This window comes from Daucus carota, chromosome 3, assembly GCF_001625215.2.
Source record: "Daucus carota subsp. sativus chromosome 3, DH1 v3.0, whole genome shotgun sequence".
In the NCBI taxonomy this organism is placed as follows: Eukaryota; Viridiplantae; Streptophyta; class Magnoliopsida; order Apiales; family Apiaceae; genus Daucus; species Daucus carota.
In genome coordinates this window covers 11,715,158-11,741,100 of record NC_030383.2, presented here as the reverse complement: position 1 = coordinate 11,741,100, position 25,943 = coordinate 11,715,158, and the positions used below count along the sequence as shown (strand labels likewise).

Below are 25,943 nucleotides of genomic sequence, written 5' to 3'. Positions count from 1 at the left end.
ACGGCAACTACAAGTGGAAACAAAGAGAACGGAGATTTCTATCTATGCTGTCTCTAGCTTTGTATTGAACAAGTCCATGCATACGTCGGATCATGTAATACTTTTTAACAGATATTGTCCGCTTTGAATCAGACCATAAACATAATTCGAGTTCTTATACGTATTCCGATATCGATTTAATGATCATGTCAACTTAAATTGAAATGATTTAGTGAGCCGGACAAAGAAAGTTGTGTAAACAATTTATACATAGCATATTACACATTTGTATAGTCAAAATAGGCCCACTAAAAGAACATAAACATTTTATCATTTTGCTAAGTGTGTGAGAATAAATTTGCTGTCTGGGCCAGATGATACCTTTGAGGTTGAATATAAATAGGTGTGTGGCTGAATATATATCTTTGGAGATCGAAAGTGAGAAGATGCAGCAAACATATGTCGACAGCATACAACAGTTTGACCCTCAATATATATGCAAGTTTACGGTATCAACATTTTTAAAATAAAAATATGATGTGCGAATATTTTATACTACTCAGAATTCTAGGTATGATGTGCAAATATTTAATATACTCAGAATATAATAATCTCATAATTTATTCATCAACCTTGGTTACGTTTTCAAACCAAACAAAAAAAAAATAGATGATTTTGTCAACTATTTGCGTTTGGTGAAATAGCATGATAAAAAGATTTTCATTTAAGTTTATACAAAGTAATTAGTTGTGTAACGGTAGAATTAAGGTTGATATCTCCAAATATACCATGATCATAATTATAGTTTATGACCCAATAAATACAATTAATAGCCAAATTTATGATTTCTTACAAGTTACAGATGATCACTCTGATACTATGTATCTTTTCAAGTTTCTATACCATATTATCTTGCCACACAACTTGTTTTCAGGTGTTTCATTTCTTTACTGCCTGCAAAAATGTCTACTGGAGGTGATGGAGGAGCAAAGAAAGCTGAATCCCAGGGTGGCGGTGGTGGTGGCGGTGGAGGAGGAGGAGCAAAAAAAGTTGAATTAAAGCCACATCCGGTCATGGAGCAGCTTGCCGATGTTCAATGCTGTGTACAAAGTCACCCTCCTTGGTGTCAGTTCTTCATGTCCCTCCTTTATTTGTATCGGCTAATATATATCACGGTCGCGCTCTACGGAGAACATGTTTGGAAACATGTTTTAGCGTGAGAAGCAATACAATACAATATTAAAAAAAAAACTGCATGTCCTTTTTGAAAAGTGCAGAACAATTATTCTCGTTGTTCTCGTGTTTATACTATACAGGCTTGCACTCAGCGGAGAACAGTTTTATCATGTTTTCAAACAAGTTCCGCATTTTTTTGTCCATGTTATTTTGCTCCATTTCTAGCTTGTTTCGATGTTTTCAGTTTCACTCATTCATCAGAAATAATTTTCATTCATATATTAATATTTGTTGCAGTTGAAGCAGTGTTGTTAGGGTTCCAGCATTACATTTTGGTTCTTGGTATGACAGTTTTGATTCCAAGTATATTAGTTCCGCAAATGGGTGGTGACAATGTAAGAATGAGCTCTGTTATCAATTAATACTACTTAGATAAATATGACGTTGAATACATAGTACTATGTTAATACAATTTTGCGTTTGCAGCTTCACAAGGCTCAGGTGATACAAACACAGCTCTTCCTTTCAGGATTGAATACACTAGCACAAACCTTATTTGGTACCCGGCTTCCATCAATAGTCGGTGGTTCATATGCATTTACAATTCCCATAACTTCGATCATCCAAGCACAAAGATATCAGAGAATAAAAGATCCCCACGAGGTTTGACTTAGTTGTGATATCTGGTTTTTATTTTCCTGGCTTTCTAGTCTTTCTGATTTTTGTGTTGGAAATTTGGATGACATTTCAGCGGTTTAGCCAGACAATGGCAGGGATACAGGGTGCTCTTATTGTTGCCGCGGCTTTCCAGATGATTATGGGTTTTTTTGGATTGTGGAGAAATGTTATAAGGTACCCTTACTTATTACTGATCACTCCTTATTGAATAATTTTAGCAAATTTTTGTTACACTTGATATGTAATCCGTGAATCGTCTTTCTGTTGTAGGATTCTTAGCCCTCTATCAGCTGTTCCTCTTGTTACATTTACTGGTCTTGGACTCTATTATCTTGCATTTCCAATGGTAAGGCTTCAATAGCTTCTGTTTACATCCACAAAGCTTTCACTCTGGTATATAATGTATTTCGTTAATTTTTTTATTTTTAGCTGGCAAAATGTATCGCGATTGGGCTACCAGAGTTGGTAATAATGATTGCAATCTCACAGGCAAGCACCTCTTCCATTTAGTTTAGATACTTGCATAAAAGTTTATTCTATTAATATTGATGAATCTTTTTGCTTACCATAAGTGCACTCATAATCTTGGTTATTTATTTCATTTGCAGTACCTTCCTCCATATATAAAATCGAAAAGACCTTTATGTGATCGGTTTGCAGTGCTAGCCTCTGTTGCAATTGTATGGATTTATGCAGGCATTCTTACTTGGAGTGATGGTCCAAATAAGAAATCTACGGATGCTTTAACTAGTTGTCGCACGGATCGTGCTGGACTTGTCAATGCAGCTCCCTGGTAAGTGATTTATTGCTTTAGCTAAATAATAACAAGTTACTGAAAATTTAAGCTAGTTGGATGTGTTTGAGCTTCTGAAGAACAAAATGTACCTTAATGAACTGCCTGTGTTTTAATACCGAAATGTGATTCAACTAGATTTTGCTTTGACCACATGCAGGTTTTATTTTCCTTACCCTTTCCAGTGGGGGGCTCCGACATTCACAACCGGAGAAGCTTTTGCTGTGATAGTCTCCTCTTTTGTTGCTTCTATTGAGGTTTGCTTCATATGACCTAGCTATTCCATATATGTTTCGTCAATTGTCAAAAGTCATAATCTTCTTTAAGAAGTTCATAATCTGCTACTATAATTAGGTATACGGGTTTACTTCTTGTTGAATTGATGCCTAAAGAACTTGATGGACACTTTCTTATATCTCTAGCTAAAATGTGATGTGCAGTCTACTGGTACATTTATTGCAACAGCGAGGTATGGAAGTGCAACACCTGTGCCACCATCTATTATGAGCCGCGGTATAGGCTGGCTGGTATGTACATTATAGTCCTCTTCCAAACTCTGTTTGTTTATTGACACTGACTTCCTATGTTGATATCTTTGAATCTCCAGGGGATCGGAACTCTACTCAATGCATTCTTCGGTAGTGTGACGGGATCTACAGCATCAGTGTAACAAACCTGACTCTTTTAGTATCAAAATTTACTCAAATTTCTGCTACGGTTGGATATTATTACACCCTTTGTATGGACCGTTACTGTCAAATTTGGATATTTGTGCTATTTCGCATTAATTTTCCAGTTTTTATGTTATACATTGTGTATAAACTACTAAAAAATGCCAACCAGGCATTGATCAGGTGCAAATTTCTCTCTGTTTTTCTTTCCATAGAGAAAATGCTGGCGTGTTGGCACTAACAAGAGTTGCCAGTCGAAGAGTTGCTCAGATTTCAGCTGGCTTCATGATTCTATTCTCTGTCATAGGTGACATACTTCATCCTTGTCTTAGATTTCCCCAAAACTCTTTGGTCATTGGATCTCCCAAAAATCTAATGAAACTGTTCTGTTTCTTTTTTTCTAAATCATTTGCAATTAAATATATACATATCTAATCATTTCATATAGAGTTGAGTAGTTATTTTCTTTCTCATTGTTCATATTTCTGTTTCTGATGATGTTTTTAGGAAAATTTGGAGCAATTTTCGCATCAATTCCAATGCCAATAGTAGCAGCATTATACTGCATACTCTTCGGATACGTTTGTAAGTCCTTCTTGAATATAAATTTTCCCAAGTTTCCTGCAACTCAGAGTCAGAGCTCTACATTGCTCTATGAAAAGATTTTGAATGAGTACTGATCACCTTGCCTGTACAGCTTCTGCAGGACTTGGTAACCTTCAGTTCTGCAACATCAACAGCTTCAGAACAAAATTTATATTAGGCTTTTCTTTCTCCCTTGGTCTCACAATTCCTCAGTACTTCAGAGAGCATCAAATCATCTATCAATACGGTCCCATACACACAAATGCCAAATGGGTAACACGCGATACGCTTTGTCATTGAAACAGTTTCACAATTTCAACCTCTGATCCATTTTCTTTTCATTCTAATTCCTAATGTGCCATATTTCTTACCATGCAGTTCAATGACATGATATCTGTTTTCTTCGGATCTCATGTCACAGTGGCTGCTTTTGTGGCGTTAATTCTGGATCAAACTCTTCCTCGCGGGAGCGATGAACAGCAAAAGGACAGTGGATTGCATTGGTGGGAGAAATTCAGATCATACAAGTCAGATCTTAGAAGTGATGAATTCTATAAGCTGCCAGGCAACCTTAACAAGCTTTTCCCTCCTTTATAATTATAATTATAACTGTATACAAATTTATCAACATATGCATGCATGAATTTACATGTTTACTTCATTTAACAATTTGAGATTCCAAACCTATGATGTTAGAAGAAAAAATTGTGGGTCCGTTTGGGTTAGTTTAAAATAAATGTCTTTCAGTGAAAATAAAGAAGTGAAATAAATGTTAGAAGTAAGTTGATACTTATAAGTGATTAAACTGTTTAATAAAAAATTAGAAATTTTGAAATAAAAATTAGTATTATTAACTTCTTGTGTGCTTATAACTTATAAACTCATGAGTTAGATAATCATGGTTTGATTTATACAAGTTAAGTTGATTAAATTTTGTTTAATAAAATTCAAATGAAACTTTAAATTTAATTTCTTGAATTTTAAAATTTGAGCTTATATTTAATATTTAATTGTAAATACAGAATAATATTTAAAAAAACTAAAATTTAAATATTTAAATTAAATATATACCGGATCCCCTTATTTTTACATCTGAATCAAAGAGTAGTGCTAGGTGCACATAATTGTGTACAGAAAATTTGTACATAATAATGTGGCAAATGATGTGGCGGGTTTTAATTGGGGTGGTTGGTGTAAATGCAGAGGGGCCATCCAATTAAAATCCATCACATGTCATTATGTGCATGTCTTTGTACACAATTATGTGCGCCCAGCGTTTTCCCGAATATGACCCGTCCAAAATAGATAAGGAGACGTAAAGGTGGCAGTGAGCTGGCCTGGCTCTTACACCAATGTCTCATGTAGTTTTTTTAATTTCCCGTTATCTCCTTGGCTGCCCTTTTCCGTTATCACCATCTTGCAATTATTTTATTTCATCTTCTCTTTCCATGACCCCTCAAAACTAAAAATGAACCAGCTAGCATATTGATTCATTTAGACACACATGTATTTCTAACACTAAACTGTCTGTGGCTCTGGTTTGATTACACGCACATGTATTTCTATTCTGCTTTTTGGACTTGAGGCTCGCCGAATATTTGATAAAAAAAGGTGTTAGTAAATTTCAAGATAGTGTTTATTTTTTTAAACCAACAAAGGTTCTCATCGGAATTTTTCTCCGTTTATAAAAAAATGATTATTATTAATTTTCATTAAATACGTAGTTAAAAATTAAAACTAAAGAATATTTTCAAGATTGTAATTAAATTTGTTGACGATAGATGTGAAATTTTTTTCCACCATCTTGAAATATATTTTTTTAATTTTTGATCACTAATAGTATAACATCTCAAACTCACAATTAGATGGTATCAGTGAACTCAACAACCCAACACAAGTCAGTCCAAAAGTGTAAGCTCTGATACCGTTTATAACACCAAGTTCATAACTAGATACATATTAGAACCAATAACATCTCAAGTCTATAATTAGATACATATGGGAACCAACATCAGTCCAAAAGTACTAGCACATTAGTACACATTAATTGTTCACATGTATTTATAAAATTTCGAATCAGTGTGGGATGTTACAAATGATATAGGATTGGCGGCAACCATTTTAAAAGATAACGGCGGAAAAATCTGATTGTTATTTTAGATATTCAGCCAATATTTTATGAAATTTTGTAAACATTTACCGACATTTTAAAATTTACTCATAAAATAAAATTTATTATCATGGTCAATCATATTTTTAAAAAGATAATTTATAACATACAGATATTTGTAGCATGACGAGAAAAGCTCAGGGAGCAGATATTTTTCTTCAACCCTGTATATGTATTAACAATTTAAATTTAAATTATATAAAGGATTTTTTTTCGCTCATAATCTATCTTGAAATTTGTATATCATGGATCAGAATTTAATATTAAAATATAAAGAGGTACTTCATGTAATATCCAAAAGTAAAGAATGAGGTGGTTTTTCCTAACATCCTGTCGTAGGAATGATTTGCTCCTCATAATACCGTACACTGTTTGCTCCATGTTATTTTCACTCTTCATATACTTCCACTAAATCACATGTAAAATATATTCGGCTCTATATATTCCCCTGTGAATAAGCAACAAGCATAAACACACTCTCAGAAGGTGAGGAACATGAATAATATGTCCACCTCTGAGTGTAGCAGTGGGTGTGAATCCGGGTGGACGGCTTACCTGGATCATACCTCAGCTACTACTGCTTATCAGTATGATCAGAACCAATGGAGAAGCATTGGCCTTAATGTGGATCAGCAAAATCCAGAAACTGAGGATTTGTCGATGGTCTCTGATGCATCGTCAGGCCCTCGATGTATGCAAGATGGAGATCGCTCTTCTGCATACTTTTCGGCTTCAGCTTCGGGCTTAGAGCAGGTGAAAAAGAAGCAGAAGAGTAAAGTAAAAGATAAGAAACTGCAGGATACTCATCTTGTGGATACTGCTAGCTCCCCTGTTGCTAAGGTATCATTCTCTGTTCTGGAACAAAGCTCTGAGTCTTTTGATTACTTTGTTATTCACTTGTGCACGGGCCATTGGGTACGTTGCAGTTTACTAATGCATGCATTTCTAGAACAAGTTTGGCCATTCCACCAACCAAGCTTCAATGATGCAAAATCAGAGCTCCTCTGCAACTCAGCAGAAGGTATGCCACAAACATGTTACTCTCTCCAAAACTTTTATTTGTTTAGACCATTCTGAGTTAATATTGTTTTCAGGGAAAATCTGGATTGCGGAAACATTTTGGCTTTCTGAAATCCTCTGTTTCTGGAAAAGCAGCTTCACATAAATCAGGTGCGTGGCTGCTCTTATGCACACATGTCTGTACACACACATTCACAAACTAACAGTGCTGATTTACGACACAGGTGGTTTGTAGGAGAGGAAGTCGTAGTAGGGGATGGCATTCATAATGTATAATCTTGTGTCCTGTATCTGCTACTGCTGCTCAACAAAGAGAGGGAAAGAAAAACAATGCAGTAGATTTCAAAGATCCTGCCCTTTTTCCCTCTGTTTTTTTTACTATCTTTATTAATTTGTTCATATTTGCTATTGTTCTTGTCTGTGCAAACGGAAACAACCTGAGCACATAAAAATTAAAACTCTTTGAGATAAATGGGCAGTACCAGAATTTAAGATCCTTCTGTTCTTTCTCAATTCATATTCTGCATAAAAAGCTCGAATTGCCAAACACAATCAATGTTTATACTTCAAATAATAAACCTGAACAACCAAGCAAAAGCCGGTCTTCAAATAATAATATGTTATTAACTAATGCAAATAGGCACATGTATCTGGCGCCTGGTGCATAAGACTCATGCATCTGCATCCACGGGAAGAACTGAGAACGCCCCTAACGCGATTTTCCCCTATTTTAGTTAAGATGATGTTTCCAAGGGTTTGAATCAAACGAAACCGAATATACTATATCAATATGCTCAACTGAAACAGAAAGAATGCAATTTTAGTGTGTGAAGATATGAAGTAGAGGCGCATACAACATCCTCTTCTACTTGGAGAAATGCCAGCTTATCGAAAAGCAACACAAGTGGTTACATAAGGTAAACATACTTGATTCACAACACAAACAAGACAATTTTATGATGGAACTCTGATGACAAATGGTGAGTCTTTTGTTGAAAAGGGGCCGAAAGCACCATCCCCACCACCTAATGACAGCTACACAATATGTATATGATCCATCTAATAACAACACCAACTGATTCAATAATTCAACTTTGTTTTCATGGGCATCCCTTCCAAATCTCTAATTCGTCCTTAGCCTTTCAACATTTTTCTTGGGAAATGCCACACAACACATTTTTGGATAATGACAAACCCTCCCAGCTATGTACATGTCCACACAAACTATATGGGTAATGGTTCAAAACAATCATACGTTCAGCGGAAAAAAACCCGGTGGATAGTAAGAACCTAGAATGAGTAATTTTTCCGTTAGAAAGATACCATAATCTTATGTATTTTCATCAAAAATCTAGTCTTAATGTCATTCAGCGGGAAAAAATCGCCAACAGTATGATGCATGTTAGGGACCTAGACCCGGACCCAAACTACATATTACCACAAAATCATATATTCAATTTATTTATACTAAGAATGTCATTTTTCTCGGCCTCTACTTCCGAGTGAGATATACGGGATCCATTTACTGTGATTAAGTGTGTACTACATGCGTGGAAGAATTGCACAAGCCAGTGAATGCATAAACTAATATATTCTGTATGCAGATTAGCAGTACAGGTTAGCTAGACTCATGTTCTATGGGATCATAAGTCAAATCTCTTGTCTGATCCCAGACACAAGAATTTGTCCTCGCCTTCATAAACTAGTGTATGAGCAACAATTTTAAGTTTTAATTACTCGTTGGCCGCCTAATAAATTGATGAAATTCTGAATTTATCCGCACGCGTGCATAAACAGATTAAAAAGTCTACTATACATGATGAAGAATATAAACTTGTAGAGTCAGACAAACATGTTCACTCACATCTAGAGTTTAATACTACAATAGCATAAACAGAACATGTGAATGAGACAATAAAAAGATGAGATTCAAACCCTCAAACTGCTTTAATCTTATGTACATATCAAAACTAAACAAGTAGGTTCTGTATTAAGTACGAGTTAATAATCAAATGAGACACTTTTGTCTAATATATCAAGTTGGTCATCAAACTCAAAACGATAACAAATTGGTTACTTAAGTCACTAAAAAGTATATTCTGTTAGTAAACATCAAAATTTTATAACAGGAAGAGCAGATGTGTTAAAATTTATCCAATGTGGCACCTTTTGACCTATCTCATTGGGTAACATCTCTTTTTAGCCAAATCAGCAATATAACGCATTTATCTTTGAAATAGATGTAAATAGATAGATGTCATATCGGATAAACTTTAACACATCACTCTTTCCGTCATAAAATTTTGATATCGACTAACGGTATATACTTGAAATGTACTTGAAAGTGTTTTACAATTTCTTTTTTCCTCCGAGTAATATAGAGCATCGACAGTCATACACAAGGTTGTAATGAACGTGGTGATTGACATACAGATAGAAACAGTCCTATCAGAGACACTAGTACATAACATAACCAAACAAAAGTGTGCGGAGGACTTGTCTTCCTCTACTACTTTTAAAAAACTGCACAACGCCGTTAAGAATTAACAGGATATAATGTTGTACAATACGTATTGTGCAACATTATATATAAAAATCCTCAGAAATGCAAGTGTATTGTACAACATTATATCCTGAAATCCGCAGAAATGCAAGTTTACATGCTAGATTAAAGCAAACAGAACTCCTCTTAGAGCTAAAAAATAATCAAGGTTTTAACTGATGATAATCAGACAAATATGACATGAATATAATAGAACTGTACTCACTAAGGGCCAATGTGCATGTAATATCTTCAGGCCCTTGCAACCTTAGAGCATCTCCAAGAGCCTCCTTGTTGGCTCCTAAATATAATATAAAAAATGTGGCTCTTAGTAATTTAGGACAAAGTTAAGAGTGTAAACTCCAACAATCCTCTCTACATCTCTTCTCTATTTCATATTTTATTCATATATTGGGCTCCACTATAACAAAAGAGAAGGAAAGATGGAGGTGAATTGGAGGGAAGGATTTTTTTATTGTGAAAAAATAAGTTAGGAGCCATATGGTGGCTCTTAACTTTGAGGAGAGAGGAGAGAGAAACAAGAGGCTCTTAGTGATTTAAGAGTCACTTAAGAGTCTCTTGGAGCAACATTTTTCCTCTCCCTCCTCAAATCTCAAGTTAGGAGCCTAAATTAAGAGCCTCTTGGAGATGCTCTTACCTTTCATTCCGCAAATAAGTGTATTTGGAAAGCAAAAGCAGCTAAAAACTTAAACAGGACAAACCTTGTAATAAGGAAGATCCCTGGAGCATCGATTTTTCTGGAACGCAGACAAAAAAGGTGCCCCACCTCCAGCTTGGCAGCTGCAGATCAAGGAATGATTGATTCATTACAAATATCCCATTATTGAACTTGTATGATTTCATGATTTGAGGTCCTGGTTCAATATATAATTTTGTCCTCGCGGAACAGAATCTTGGTAACAGAGATGATGCGTGTTTGCATTTCACCCTCCTACTTCCTGTGAAATACAGTTTGTTTGCATCCTTTTCTCATGGAGAAGATGAAATATTACAGCAGACGGCATATAAGGCCTCTGAAATATCTTATATTTTTCACAGCTCCATTGCCAGTGGCTTTGTTGTAGGACTTCAATGGACCAAATAAACTTTCATGTTTATTGATATACATTGAAACAGACAAATAAGAATGAAGTAATCTCTACCCTACTAAAGGTTCTTGGAATTCTGCAGGCAAGACCCTACAGCAAATTTATAGAGACAAGGGCACAAAATTATAAAAATGTATTGCAGGATGAAGACTAGTCTTTGTCACCATGAGAATCTAGATCAACTAAATGCTTAACACTTGAAAATTAACACACAATATCAAGGTTCCAGACAGAAATTCTGAAATTTTAACAATCAAAACGAGGGAAACTAATATAGGACTACCTAGCAATTTCAGTACCAAGACTTAACTGCAATGCATGAGAGACATTGCTCAAGAAGCATACAGAGAACTCAAGCAGCTATCATCAAGTTTGTCGCGTAATCCCACCTGACTGGTGTAGGGCTGCAGGCCCTCTGTGACACTACCTGAGCTGTATCTGGGGTCGGTCACCTACTAATTATCTTAATCGAGTATTTCCCTAAGAAGAACGATTTTCATTCCTTGGCTGAAGCCTGAAGGAATAGGTCACCTACATCTTCCCTTGCTAAATTACTGAACCATTAATATCGTTATCACAGTGCATCACATGCTCATACTGGTGACCTTCATTTGTACCTCAACTCAAGTTTTCAATCCACCTTTTTGTCAGGTGTAGCACGTTCTACACAGGAGTGACTAAGAGTATGCTGCTGCAGAATATATATTTCAACATTTCTCTCTAAAGGAGCATGATGACATAAGAACAATCAAGAAAAACTGGGAAAGATATCTGGAATCACATTTCAGATGACATAACCTCATAACCGGCTTGATGCTTATGTTCTTAAGCTTTTCTTCCAACATAAAAAGTTTTGGATCTATTTTCTATATATTAAATCTATTGTTTCCGAGATACCAGGTAGAACACACATTCCTCAAACACTACTTACAAGCAAAAATAAATCTGGGGGCACAGTTTGGTATAAAAATAATCAACTTAATAATCAAACATCTAAATCAAAGAGGGGAGCAAATTTACAGAGGATATATCTACAATTTGAAACTGAAAGGTCTGCAAAAAATTCTAAACTGTGTTGCAGCCTTTGTCAAAAATAATACGAGATTCATTCTTATTGGTTCGAGGAAAAACAAGATAGAAGCTAATCTTACAGATACAGGTTACTGACAAATCATTAAAAATAACCTACTACATTATGTAATCAGCAAGTCAGAGTTACAGTCAGAAACCTGTTACCAGACTTAATAAAGATATTGTAAAGAGAAGGATAATTTTGCCAGGAATTTGATCTGTGTAATTACTTCGTCAATGTTGGTGAGGAGGGCACAGAGTTCAAATAATGATAATTAAATCAGTTCGCCAGTTTCTGTTCTGAAATTAAGATAATTTAATCTTAAATATATTAAGCAGACAATACAAATGATTGGAAAAATGCAACAAGAGCTTTACTTTTGCATGTTAATGAAGTACACAATACATTACAAAACATGCTTCGGATCCTTGCGGACACAACATTAAATGGAGGATGGACTGCTATATTTGAGCTCTCCCGACTCCCACCTATTGCTATTAGAAATATCCCCTTGGACATGGACTTATGTACCATAAAGATATCTATGCAAAGGTGGAGCATCGAGTGTTTTAACCACTTCCATCCATGGTTTATCTACAATCAACAGGGAACCTTTCGAAATATGACCAACAAATAAAACAGGATCTCCAAAACCACAAATTTCAAAGTTCTTTCTACCAGTGTTTTTAGTTTCAATATCACGTCCTTTTAGCTTGCGTTTCAAACTTCCATTAATTGAAGAACTTTGTGACTTGCTCAATGCTGGATCATGACATTTAACCGATTCATGGTCATTGTCACGAACTGGTAATCCAAAATCGATCAAGCACATAGCCCTGAAGCATAAAACATTGATGTGCATTATTACAACCACCCACAAGACAAATATGATAAATTGTAATATTAAACACACCATATATTATATGTTGGAAAATGAAAACTGTAAAATTCCGGATAGATAGTCAGATAATAATGGTTACTTCTGTTTTTCATCATCTCCAACCCATTAACTGCACTACGAGATGGGATCCTTGTTGAGATATGAACATGTTAATAATGGAGCAGTTCCAGCCTAAAATCCAATATGTATCATTAACCTTTCTGGAGTACGTACTCAGTTAACACTTGTTACCTGTGCATCTACCACTTTACTCTCTTTGTTTACTTCATTACTTAATTCTTCTTTGTATATTAAAATATTGAAATTAAATAATAGACCTAAAACTGAATAATTACAACAATCTGTTAAAAACAGATACAGATCACTTCTTATACACTTGTACCAATCAGATCTAGCTAGCAAACCATACACATTGCAAGGAAAACATAAAACGAGACTTGCACGTTCAACAGTTACACCGTTAAATTCGTTTAAGAGTTTGTATTTACTATATTAAATTAATAACTAACTCTCATTTGTCATTCTTGATCCCCATCAAACACAATATTACAGTGTACGTCTTTGGTTCTTCATTCCATTGTCAAATACAGTGCCACAATACCAATTTGATGTCACTTAAATCAAATTTCTTTTTAACACTGGAATAAAACGAGTTGATCGTTTCAGTACTGCACTGTTTCGAGTTAGGCAAGTACTCACCCAAGCTCATAAGTGCCAGCATCATAGGTACATTATTAATGCCAAAGCTTTTGTTTGTAGGGTTGGGAAGGCACTTTGGTTGCCTAGCTACAACAGCACATTCTGGTTTTTTGTTTTCTAGATAAAGAGTTTGCCATCAGGGTTATAAGGATGACAGTTTCATCTACAAAGACTAGAAATATATCATAACCACATATCCCTATTTATGAAGTTCTGGTATAGGAGCTACAAGTCAACCTTAACCCCCATAGTTCACATATTTGACCCACCAAAACAAAATATGCATGTTCACAATCCAACAGGCAAATAAAGGAAAGGGATCCAAAATAAAGTTGAATTTCCAAATGCACTGCCGTTGTTGTGCAAAGAGATTTTTATACAAGGCACTGGTATACACACTAAATACTAATATAGTTGGACAATTACATACCTCGCACTGTAGATGATAACAGAAGATGAATTTTGGGATGGTGGAAAAGAAAGCCCAATAACCTCTCCTGGAAATTCTTGGTACCTCTGAGGCATACGAAATGTGTGTCGCATAGACCATTCTCCCAACTGTTTGGCATCCACATCAAATGCATACACCAGGTTCGAAGAGGTAGCTATTATAAGGATGTTGCTGTTTCGAGGAGTAAAGCCACCAGCTGTAACCGATGCGCCGTCTAACCTTGCTATGAACCAGTGCTGCCTGCACAAGATCAACTATAAGAAGTTAATCCAAACTGACATGCAACAAGCATACTAAAAGATAAAAAGTATACACTACATTCAATATCGAACTTTCTACAGACTGGTATGCTCTTAGTTGAAGTTAAGATCTACAAACACATACTTTCTCGACTTCTAAACATATATGATGCAGGACAAATGCTAAAATGCAGAACAAGGATTAAGGGTATGACAGACAGAATAACTCTGTTTGAAAAAGCTTCAAAATAGAACACTTTTTACTTATAAATAACCAATTGAAAATGAACTACATGACATCTTACAAGAGAGCAGGATCATTATATATAGTAAAGCAAGGCAGATCACTTAATAAAAAAACTGAATTCCTAAGAATAAGTTCATGCAACTCAATTACAGATGTACTGATGTACCCAAGATAAGCAACTCCGTAATGGTTGATGTTTTTGTTTTTATTCTTTTCACAAGTGATCATCCATAATTGATCTTAGCAACAAAAAAATGAGGCTTCAATATTGTATACATGGATACATAATAATTTTTACCTATGAATCTCCAGATTAAAAACATACACATCCCCAAAGCAGTTGATAGCTGCTAACCACTGCCCATCAGTGCTCGTACACATTCTTGTAATGGGTGGCTCGCTGGGAGGCAATTCTTTATCTATCTCTTTGCGACAAGGAGTAAATGTATGCATCAGTTTCAAGCTTTCCACATTTACAACCTGCATAATAGAATATTGGCTTACTTGGATCAATCAACTAAGATCAACGCAGTTTAGGAAACTGGCTTACACAATAAACAGAAAGGCCAACTCTTAAAGTCAACAATGTGACTAGGCATACCAAAAATAAATGCAAAAACAGAAAAAGAGAGATTATGGTTTTAAAATTACAAGTAACCCTAACAGGACAAGAATCTTGAACATGGTAAAATTATTGATACATTCTTTATTTGCCTAAATATAGAGAAATAATCTCAGAGTTCAGTTTGAAATTTCTACTAGGCCATCTCAACTATTTTAACATAACACAACGAAACATAAGCGAATTGAAATAAAGCAGTAGTAAGATAAGAAATGCAGTATGTGGTGTTGATAACCAATTGAGAGATGATATTTGTCTGTTCTATATGACATTAAGGATTAAGCACTTGTTTCCCTCAACACCAAATACACAATCACTTCAAAAATTTATATAACATTACAATTACATGAACCTTAGATGTAGTTATGGTCACAAAAGGAAGATGGGAAACATAATTCACCCAAAAATTAAATTTTTGATAATAATATAAATATATATTACAACTTATGCTTGCTAGGTCCAACTCAACTTTGCATTCCATGCCGGCACTATCATTAGTGGAAATAGGTGCCTTCAGCAATAATTTATTTTCTACATCATTTCCACTATTAAATCATCACAAATTCATTAATTCCTTCATCCTCGTCAAATAGGCAGCAATCTCACGACTTAAGCTACAATCATCCAAGTTAACAATCACAATAGATGCTCGTATGGCTATCTTAAAAGTCCAACCAAGCGCAAGGTGTTTCCCATAGTGTGAGGTAGAATGTAGATACTAGATATAATAATAGACCAACATACACATACAACTAATAAACCATCATAAAATAGAGTTATAAGCAACTCGGAAGAAAGCAACATTGCTTTGGCAAACAAAAATGACATTAAATTGTCTTCATTCGTCAAACATCTTCATCTTGTACATTTCATCCTCCTAATTAATACATTCCCATTTTCGTATATCATAACAAATGATTTGATAGTGTGTTAGATCCCATTAGGGTTCAAAATGGGTCGGGTTTAGGGTGGGGACTTCATTTCCCATCCCCACCCCACATATATTTTTTCCGGCCCGTTCCCTGCGGGTATATATTTTTAATCTCCATCTCAGCCCAACTGGAGATTTAAAATATTTCTGCCTCAACCATCATGCCCTGCTCCTATATATAATATTACATTTTAAATATCTGCTTAAAAAGATAGTAATTTTTTTCTTGAGAATATAATAAAAATATACGATAGATGTATACTAGAAATACGTACATGTCATTTAGCCAAAAAATAAATGAATACATGCATGTCAAACTAGGATAACTAAATAACAATGCAAAATAATTCTAATAATAAATATATTATAATAAAGAATATTATATATATACACATGGCGGGGGGAACCCGGCGATGATTAGACATATAACATACTTGCCCCAGATTTTGGCGAGCGGAATCACTACCTCATTCCCCATATTCACGGGACGTGTCTACCCCATTCTGGGCAGGCTGGGACGGGTTCTCCATTTCCCCCACCCCATTTTGAACACTAGATCCCATCAAATTTTGTCTTTACTAGCACAAAGCATTTCTTTACAACCACTATCATAGTTCATAAAAGTGAAAAGTGCAATTACGCGTAATGGGAAATTATATTAAGCTTAAAGTGAAATGCACATTTCATTGAAGAGAACTGTAAAAGTAAAAATAAACAATTACATGTAAAAACAAAATTGTAGCATTAACATAAGTCAATACCTTGAAAGCAAGAGAATAAATATATAAACAAAAATATTTTATACATGACAAATTATTTGATAATATAATATTAACACAATTTGGAACCAAGTGAAATTGTCCAAGACGAGCTAGTTTAGATGGTTCAACATTAGGCATAATAATGCTAATTGGAATAAAGAACATAAAATACAAATTTTCATATATATTAAAAACTCACATATAGCATATGTATCATATTTAGAATTCCAAGGGGCTTGAAGTTCCCTTTAAGCATAATACACATATAAATAAGTTTAAAGTTTTGCAAATTTTTTAAATATTCTTACACTTTATGAATTCGGTATAAAGATTGAATATATTCATAAATGTGTATATGTATTTGATTTATAAATATTGCATGATAGCATAACCTACAAACTTTGATAAGGTAAAATTTTTTTTAAAAAATATAAGATATGTATATGTATATATATATATATATATTAAAATTTATGGACTGTATATTTTTTTATTTATGCAAATATGTGTGACTTTTTTTTTGAAGTTATAGTTTTGAAAAAGAGTGATAGTTTAAAAGAAAATAGCACAAAATATATACATAAAAATAAAATTAAGAGTACAACTTACATTCAATTAAATGCCATTCTTTTTAGAGGTTATCTTTCCTAAAGAGTAACCTAAAGAGAAAACAATTGTTAGTATAAAACTAGGGATATTTGTATGAATGCACACAATGGATTTGAATTTAAAAATCTAAAATACTTTTGTAATTAAAATTGGATAACCTCAGAGAGTATGACAAGGACTCCATCTAGGTTAAGATGCACAAAATTCAAATTTTGAAAAATCTGGTATATTAAATATATATATATATATAAGTGTGTGTGTGTGTTTTGAAAATAATACCTCTCCAGACTAGGTTTCAACTTTAACCGGCCTTGAATTTTGGTAAAAACTTGGAGCAGCTTGAAATTCGAAAAAAAAGCCTTGTTTTTCCCTGGGTTGGGGAAAAATCCAAATAAAGCTCGGATGATATCAAAATCCCTAGAATATAAACCCGAAATTTTTGAAAAGCTTTGTTGTGATAAATTAATTTTCTCTACTTATCATCCATATATAAAAAGCTCAACTAAATTGGGAACAACTAACCTATATTTAAAAAATATAAACAATTAATAATAAAGGCCACGATTCTTTGTTCCACATGATACTTCTCTCTCTCAAGTATTTTAAAAAATGAGAACCAAAAACCATAAGTTCTAGGAGTAGAAGGCAAAGTATTGGGTGAAAAATTGTCAAAAGTGTAAGGGTTGAAGTGCACTTCTATGAATTTTTATACTGTTTTGCAATTTTCAGAATCCACGGGTCATTTTGCAATTTTTAATAACTATAGGGCCTTTTTTTAAAAAAAAAATTATTTTCAAAAAATTGAAGTGATCGACTCTACTTTGTCAAGTTAACAGATCTTACATACCACAAAATATAGCTCATACACAACACCAAAGGCTCACTTTGAAGGCGAGGTGACTGATGATAGCTGCTTCAGATGAGTTGGCCACAAATCCAGGTAACTTCTTTTGGACAGTCCATTCGTCTTTCGTCCTCGCTTTTTTACGTATCAATTCCAATCTGCTTCTTCCTTATTTTACCGAGAACCTGGTCAGCATTGATGGAGGCTCTCAATTTTGAGTTGCCAGAACTAATGGGATTGTACTCCGTAGAATCTGAATAAACCGAGTTACATTGATTTGAATAAAATTCCTAAAGGTCAGTATGAGACTAAGGAATAATATGCAACTAATATATCGGCTTTGTTTGTGGTGATAATTTAACGATTTTAAGGCTATGTTTCAGCAATGTTAATGGCTGTAAGTGCTAAAAAGAATGTTGAGACTGATATACAGAAGGACATTAGAAGGGATGTGGTCAGCTGGTCGCAGCAGAACATTGAAAGGCATGTACCACCATTTCATGTAGGACAAGTTTAAGAAAAAGGTTGAGACAAGGGACAGCATAAAATTGGTAGAAATACTCAACAACCCGCAGATTGTCAAGACATTTATCAAATCCAAATATTTAACTGTTATATACTGAGAGCCCGATTGCTAAGAAATAATATCCAAAAACTTAGCGAACAAATAGAATTCCAGATAAAAGACAACTCCCTCTAATATCTACTCTTCTTTGAGGTGATTAGCATCTTCTTACCATTATGGGGTTACCACTTGACGACTTGTTCTGTTATCAGTCTTGACTGAAGCTTTCAGCACGTAACACTGCAACAGGAACTATTGTGTTGAAAAAGAACTGTTTTCTGTTCCTCACTCTGAAAGAAGTTAGAACAGGATGGCTTGTAAATAAGTCATACTGTCCCCACACTTTGGCCGAGACCAAGGCAATTTCAGAGACCCTTGGCAATGCAAACAACTCATTTGGGCAAGATGAGCCTGTTTAGCACCTTGGTATGGGCAACTTGAATCCCAGGCATAGAGCCACACTGACAGATCAGCATACCAGGCTATATTTAAGCTTCCAGTTTGCTCAATAGCAGATGGAAACTCCTCTAGAGGCACTCCATCAATAGGTAACACCGGTCCTAATGTTGTTCATTGCTTGGAAGAACTGCAACAACATGACTTGTATCGAAAGAGCTCATGGCTGCCCCACTCTATTAATTACAGGATAGATCAAAGAGTTGTCAAACTGAGCTCTACAAAATTTAGCTTCCATTCATCTTTGAAAATTAAACCATAATTGAGTCCAGTGATGTGCAGAATTACTATCTACTATACATTCCAGCTCAGTTGTGACTTTTAGGTTACAGGAAACAATGTATTTAGTATCACTTTTTGTTTTGAAAAATGAAAGCATTTAAAGTAAGCATAAAAGAAAGATAATTGACGGAGGTTTGGATTCTTAATACAAGCAAGTAAGAAGACACCAGATATGAGATGATAACAGACAATTAAAAAATGATAGATATACTAAATTATCAGCAAGAACTTGCATAACATTTAAAGATGAATCATATTTATCATGGCATCGGCTATGCGGAAAGGCAACAGAAAACAGGTAGAAGTCCAAGTCACCTGGATTTTTAAGGGTTAGGCAACGCCTAAGGTTGCCTAGGCGCGCCACGGTTGTTACATCAAAGTCGAGTTGAGTCAACCGAGGTGTCCAGCAACTCGAGTCTTGACTAGTCGACAGAGTGTAAAATTAATAATATATATCATATAATTATATACATATAATATGTGTGTGTGTGTGTGTGTGTGTTTTAAATTTTAAATTCTAACTTATCAGTTGCAACTTCTAAAAAAAATTCTCCTCTTTCTCTTGTATATATAGGAGATTTTAAACCTGCGAAGATACTGCAACTGCACTACTGCAGTCTGCACCCTGCATAGCAGTGGCTGTGGTCTGCATTGTAGTGGCCGCACTAGTCACTGCAACTGTGGTGCAGTGTGCAGTGGCTACAACCTTTAGTTTTTATGAGATTAGGTTATTTTACAACCTTGTATTGCAACTGGGCTATGGATTTTTTAAAAATATGAACAGTCGATCGACATGATCTTCTAGTCAATCAGTCAACCAGTCGTTATCCAGTCTCCCACAATACACACAAAATCCAAGTCGACAAGTCAAGTCGCCCAGAGAAACACGACTGCTCGACTAGTTGATGACTAGTCAAGCGACTCAACAACAATGCTAGGCACCCTTAGGCTGCCATTAGTAGACTAGGCAATGCCTAAATCCACCTAACTCTAGTTGTATAACAAGCCCACCTGTTTCCAACCCAGTCCAGACTCCAGCCTGTACTTTTCTATAAAGAGAAACACATCATTGTACAAAGAAAACAGCCGTGGAACCCTAATCTCCAACAATCTAAAGAGGAAAGAAGCATCTGTTATTCTGTTCTGCTCTTCTGCTTTCAGAATTAAAGTTTTTCCTAATGCTTTCTTCCCAGAGTCATACAATCATAAATAATTATATTCAAAATGCATACATACATACATACATACATATATATATACATATGCATGTGTGTTTGTGTACACATATAAATATAAATATAATACACATCAATGATTTTCTATCATATATGTAAAATATATATTATACAAACGCACACGTTTTATTATGCAATACATACGTGTTCGCCTAATTGCTGCCTGGGCAATTGCCTTGCCACCTAGGCGGTAATATTTGATGCATGAAATGTTCTTTACATCCGTATATATTGTTTATGTTTGAGTCATGAATTGCAGCAAAATATATGAACACTTGGCTTGAGTATAATTAATGTTAGCTATGCTGTAAGAGACCTATCTCCTAGATGGACCTAATATATTATATACCTTGTCAACACAGAAGTTTGTTGGCCATATTTGAGAAAGGTTATAAGTTATAACCATACTTACAGTTAGCAGAGGAAATAGATGAAAGAGAACTTACATATATCATTCTATCATGTCCAGCTATCATCAGTTGAGAAGAATCAAAACTGAAAGCCATCGAATGGGCAAATGGTAATTTTGGTAGTTTTAATTTTTCAAGAACCCACTGACTTTTCCCAGCCTCACTTTTTGTCAATTTGAATAGGCTAGGCTTCTCATGATCGGAATATGCAAAAAGATCCCCCGAGTAGGAAATGGTACTACAAATGATTTTACGAGAAGCCTTGCTTTTAACTCTAACAACCAAAGTTGTGTCTGCAATTCCGACAGAAGATCCAGAACTTCTATCAGGGATACCTCCAGATTTTGCACGCACACATAAGATATCTAGCCAGTAAGAAGCCTGGACCAGAAGCAAAGTAGTCTTATTGAAAACTGTGTTCAGCACTAATTGCATGGGTGGATTTTGTGGTGCGGGGCATATATCATGTGGAGAGAACTGAGTAAACTCATTGGCAGAATATGCAAAAAGCTTAGTGTCATCACCAGCTGATATAAGCATTGGAACACCCAAGTGAGCCCACTTGTGGTAACTAAAGTCAAGGGGTTTGTGCCTACCACGAACTCTCTTCATGCTATCTTCATGCAACATATCTGCATGTAAATGGTAAATGTTATGAACCAAGGGATAAAAATGGCTTGATACAACCAAAGCCAATTTAGAATGTATGTTCAAAAGAGAAAGTTTAAACCTTCTCGGCTGATAGGTACCGCAACCGTCAAGGCCCTTACATCATGGGTATGAGCTCTTACATAACCAATGTAGACCCATTTTTTTGCAAGTTTATCATGGGATTCACCATCAATAGGTTGAACTGCATCTTTTGATAGCTTATAAAGAATAACCTATAAAGAAACATAATTTAACTATAATTATGTATGTTAAGATCAAATTGCGCAGTAGGAAGAGTATTTAAATAATTACAAAATAAGGACAGAATATGAGCAAAGACTAACAAATTTACGTCTGAATGTGACATGCACAGGTTTTTCTGAGTTTGAGTTGCACTATAACATATCCAGTTCATCCACTATATTCACTTCACATATTAAATCTACGTTACCCCGACTCTACATTTGACACTGCGACACTTATTTTAGGCGAAAACCATGTAAAATTTTCAAAATATTGCCGAGTCCGACACTCGGAAACATGTCCAGTTTGGACACTTTCAACCGAGTCCGGGTAACATAGCATTAAATAACAATCAATCCCACCACTTTACGTGTTTACCCTTTCTCTTCCCCGCTACTTTATACCTTTTTAATTTCCGTGTCCAACCCATTTGTAGACAAATGAGAGGGACAGAGGGAGTCCTTAATAGAAAGAATAAAATACAAAAGTTGTTAACTAACTATATAATTCAATAAGACAGATGTATGCTTAATGCACAGCTTAAATACTACATATGATTTCTTTAAAAAATTAGTAAAGAAACATCCACACCTGACCATCTGAACCAGCAGAAAACACTCTGTTATGGCTAGGAGCTGCAGCTAGGACGTTTACATCACCTTTATGACGAGAATGCGCCTGCAAAAGAGTACCAAACTGACTATCCCAGAACTGAACAGAACCGCTGCTATCTGCACTAACAAGAGAACCACACCTGAATTAAAAAAAAAAATTGCAGTTGTTAGCACATGAAGCACATCAACAACCAACATGTGAAGCTTGTAATATACAAGTGACTGGCGGAATAGATTCATCTTGAACCTTAGGGCAAGCAGCGACCATATGCAGAGTTCATGTCCACTTCCCAACCCTCCAAGCCCGACCGTTATCCTGTAGATCTCATGAGAAGTTTTCGCATCCCAGCATCTTATAAACCTGATATTCACGTTTGTTTAAGAATAACAAATAGAAAAATTAATCCAGTTAGTATGCAATATTTATCACTTCAAATCAAAAAAAATTATTTCCTTATGTAAAAGAAGTACTGAGAAGTGACTCGAGGGAAGAACGCATGGTACATTTTTCATATCTTGATATATAGTGTAACAAACATACCCATCACTGCTCCCTGAATATATCTTATTTGCTTCAGGGCTCCAAGTCACACTCAAGACTCGCCCTGCATGTACAATAACAATGTCCATAAATCATTTTATCTGACGAAAACTTCTTAACAAACACCCTTTCAACCAGGGAAAGGCTATCTCACCACTGACCCTTGGCAACGATCTGTTGTACACCAAGTCATCTGAATCTGATATTGTATAAATCCGCACACAACCATCATCACAGGCAATAGCTACACTAGTATTTTCAATAACAGGTTCCTTGTGTAAATCAACTTCATCATCGTCTTCACTTCCACTGCCTGATATTTCATCATCATCACTACTATGTCCACTAATCCTATTTTTACCATCTCCATTTTCATGTAGTTCCGAATTTTCCACCCTCTCATCACTCTGTAAACGATTATAAGGTGTGGCAGCCATCTGCCAAATTGAGACACCTATCGAGTCTACCACAATCTGCACACACAACAACAAATTGCCTGATTAAAACATATCTCCTTTTCAACAAATAAACTCCACCTACTCTGACAAACATGATTTTCACAAAACACTAATCCACATTGTATCACGGACATTTCGGTTTATGTAAAACAGAATTCATCATTATCTACGCATATTTTACATTCTGTAAAGTGAACATTATTTCTAACCACTAAAATTCCACCTACTCATACATCTACATAACTAAATGCCTACAGAACAAAAAATATTCAGTATAGCAAAGCGAATTCAGTCGAATAATGCTTACAACACAAAAAATGTTCAGTATAGCAAAGTGAATTCAGTCGACTACACAGTAACACAATTTATTATTAACTAACCAAGTTATACATTACAAAAAGTAGACATATCCCTGGTAGAAACAAAAATGCTTATAGTTAGTTCCAAATTACAATCCAAACCTTCTGCGTCAAATCAAAAAGGTCCCACTCGGAAACCGAACCATCAATGCTAGCCGAAAACAATCGACCTGGTCCATCAAGACCACTAGACGCGGAGGAACAGCACCAAACCAAAGACGAAATCCTGGAATTAGGATCTCCGTGTATCGTCTATAAACACAATCAAACAGTTGAAGACAAATTAGTCCAAACAGCAAACAAATAGCACAATAATAACAGAGAGATGAGGGAAAGGATACCAGCTGATGATGCCAGCCGACGGAGCCGGGAGAAACGAGCCAAATCTCAAGCGAGCCGTCTTCGCGAGCGGCGGCGACTTGAGATTCGTCGGGACTGGTGGCCAGAGCCACCACCGGAGTCGGCTTCCATTCGACGGAGCGGCTCCGATATATATCCATCATCATTGTGATAGTAGATACACGAGAGAGGGAGAGTGGGGGGATGAATGGAAGTAAATATTAAGTGAGGAAATTGCAGCGATAATAAAACAAGCTAATAAACTTCCCAAAATTTACCAAAACCCTAATTATGTTTCACGCGCCTGTGCCCTGTTACATACAGCCGATACAGGAGAGAGGCTGTGGGGGTTCCGCTTAAATTTTTTCTCGAAGAGATAGCGTATATTTGTATTACAAAATTTGATACTCCCTCCGTCCCCCCTCAGTTGTTTACATTGGAGGGGGACACGGATACCAAGACAATGTATGAAAAATGAGTAAAGTTAGATGAAAAATGGGTAAAGTGTAGGACCCATTAATTTTTAATAATAGATTTGAGATAGTGGAGGAAAGTAGCGGGTGTAATAGTAGTTTTTATTGTTAAATACTCCCTCTGTTTTTTAATATATGACGTTTGACTTTTTGGCACACATTTTTAAGTGCTTTGACCGGGTAGTTAAAAACATTTTTTTCCAAATTTTCTTTTTCTGAATAAAAATATGAAATCAAAATTTTAATTCACATAAAAAATCAATTAAAAATAATAATTTTTACTACCCGGTCAACTCACCTAAAGTTACGTGCCCAAGTCAAAAGTGTCATATAAAAAAAAACAGAGGGAGTATGAGATAGTGGGGGAAGATAGTGGGTGTAATGATGAAAAAAACTTACTATTTATAGTAATGTAAAGAAATGAGAGGGACATCCCAAAATAGTAACTGTAAAGAAATGAGAGGGACAGGGGGAGTACATCTTATTGTCAAAAAAAAATTAAAAAATTTGATAATTCTCGTTTATTTCGATTATAAGTGTTTTTAAAAGGAAAAATAGATTTTTTTGTCATCGAACTTATTATGCTTTTAGAAACTTGCCACTCAACTAATTTTCTTTTCTTTTTAGTCACTGATGTTAGGTTCGGAATTTTTTTTGCCACTAAAGTTAGGTTTGGATTTGATTATTACCATTATATTAAATATTAATTTTTTTGTAGTATTATTAAAATACAGTGATAACCTGTAATATTTTGATAATTTGATATATGTCTATCTTTATATATAATACTTTTACGTACCAAGATCGTTTATCTTAGGTGATAAGAGTTAAACACGCATTTTACGGTTTCTAAAAGTGTACTCTCATAAATTATTTTATTTTTTCTTTCGAATAAAAATTAATGTTTGAATTTTATACGCAAAAAAAAAATCTCATAAATCATCGAAGATTAAGTTTTCCTCTCTATTTATTTATCTTTATCTTGAAAATTATAATAAAATAAAGTTATTAAAAATTATGAGGATAAATTTAAGAGAGATCTTAGGCTGAACTAGGTGATTAAAACTTTAATAGTGAAAGATGATGCATCATATCACTCAATTAGATTTTATTTTATCATGGAGAGCATAAATTATTTGAAGTCATTGATTCCATACGGATGATTTAATGAATTTCTAAAATTCTAATTACGATTTTTCCTGATTTTAATATTATATC

General features: G+C 34.9%; 3 protein-coding genes across 5 annotated transcripts; 2 read left to right on the top strand and 1 right to left on the bottom strand.

Moving 5' to 3' along the window:
* The first annotated feature begins 233 nt into the window (after positions 1 to 233).
* Positions 234 to 4,579, top strand: LOC108212241 (nucleobase-ascorbate transporter 7). Its single transcript, XM_017383966.2, has 14 exons — positions 234 to 1,104; positions 1,453 to 1,550; positions 1,642 to 1,818; positions 1,907 to 2,007; positions 2,104 to 2,179; positions 2,263 to 2,322; positions 2,442 to 2,626; positions 2,787 to 2,883; positions 3,067 to 3,153; positions 3,234 to 3,292; positions 3,513 to 3,604; positions 3,805 to 3,882; positions 3,995 to 4,155; positions 4,261 to 4,579. Exons 1-14 carry the CDS (start codon positions 942 to 944, stop codon positions 4,477 to 4,479), a joined length of 1,653 nt encoding a protein of 550 aa, XP_017239455.1. The 5' UTR covers positions 234 to 941; the 3' UTR covers positions 4,480 to 4,579.
* A 1,782-nt stretch (positions 4,580 to 6,361) lies between these two features.
* LOC108214343 (protein SOB FIVE-LIKE 5) lies at positions 6,362 to 7,568 on the top strand. Of its 3 annotated transcripts, none has more exons than XR_010289731.1 (4): positions 6,365 to 6,892; positions 6,979 to 7,073; positions 7,147 to 7,222; positions 7,297 to 7,568. XR_010289731.1 is itself a non-coding variant. In XM_017386295.2 (4 exons), exons 1-4 carry the CDS (start codon positions 6,548 to 6,550, stop codon positions 7,305 to 7,307), a joined length of 504 nt encoding a protein of 167 aa, XP_017241784.1. In that variant the 5' UTR covers positions 6,369 to 6,547; the 3' UTR covers positions 7,308 to 7,568. The 3 variants fall into 3 exon arrangements, 2 of the variants coding, with proteins under 2 accessions (XP_063944921.1, XP_017241784.1); XM_017386295.2 differs by having other exon boundaries at positions 6,369 to 6,892; positions 7,002 to 7,073; XM_064088851.1 differs by having other exon boundaries at positions 6,362 to 7,073.
* Positions 7,569 to 12,143: 4,575 nt separating this feature from the next.
* LOC108214342 (WD repeat-containing protein PCN) lies at positions 12,144 to 24,623 on the bottom strand. The gene is made up of 11 exons (XM_017386293.2): positions 24,255 to 24,623; positions 24,016 to 24,165; positions 23,251 to 23,569; positions 23,097 to 23,160; positions 22,803 to 22,916; positions 22,533 to 22,695; positions 21,778 to 21,931; positions 21,084 to 21,679; positions 14,631 to 14,812; positions 13,826 to 14,086; positions 12,144 to 12,631 (listed from the first exon to the last, which is right to left on the bottom strand). Exons 1-11 carry the CDS (start codon positions 24,417 to 24,419, stop codon positions 12,319 to 12,321), a joined length of 2,481 nt encoding a protein of 826 aa, XP_017241782.1. The 5' UTR covers positions 24,420 to 24,623; the 3' UTR covers positions 12,144 to 12,318.
* Between the last annotated feature and the right edge of the window lie 1,320 nt (positions 24,624 to 25,943).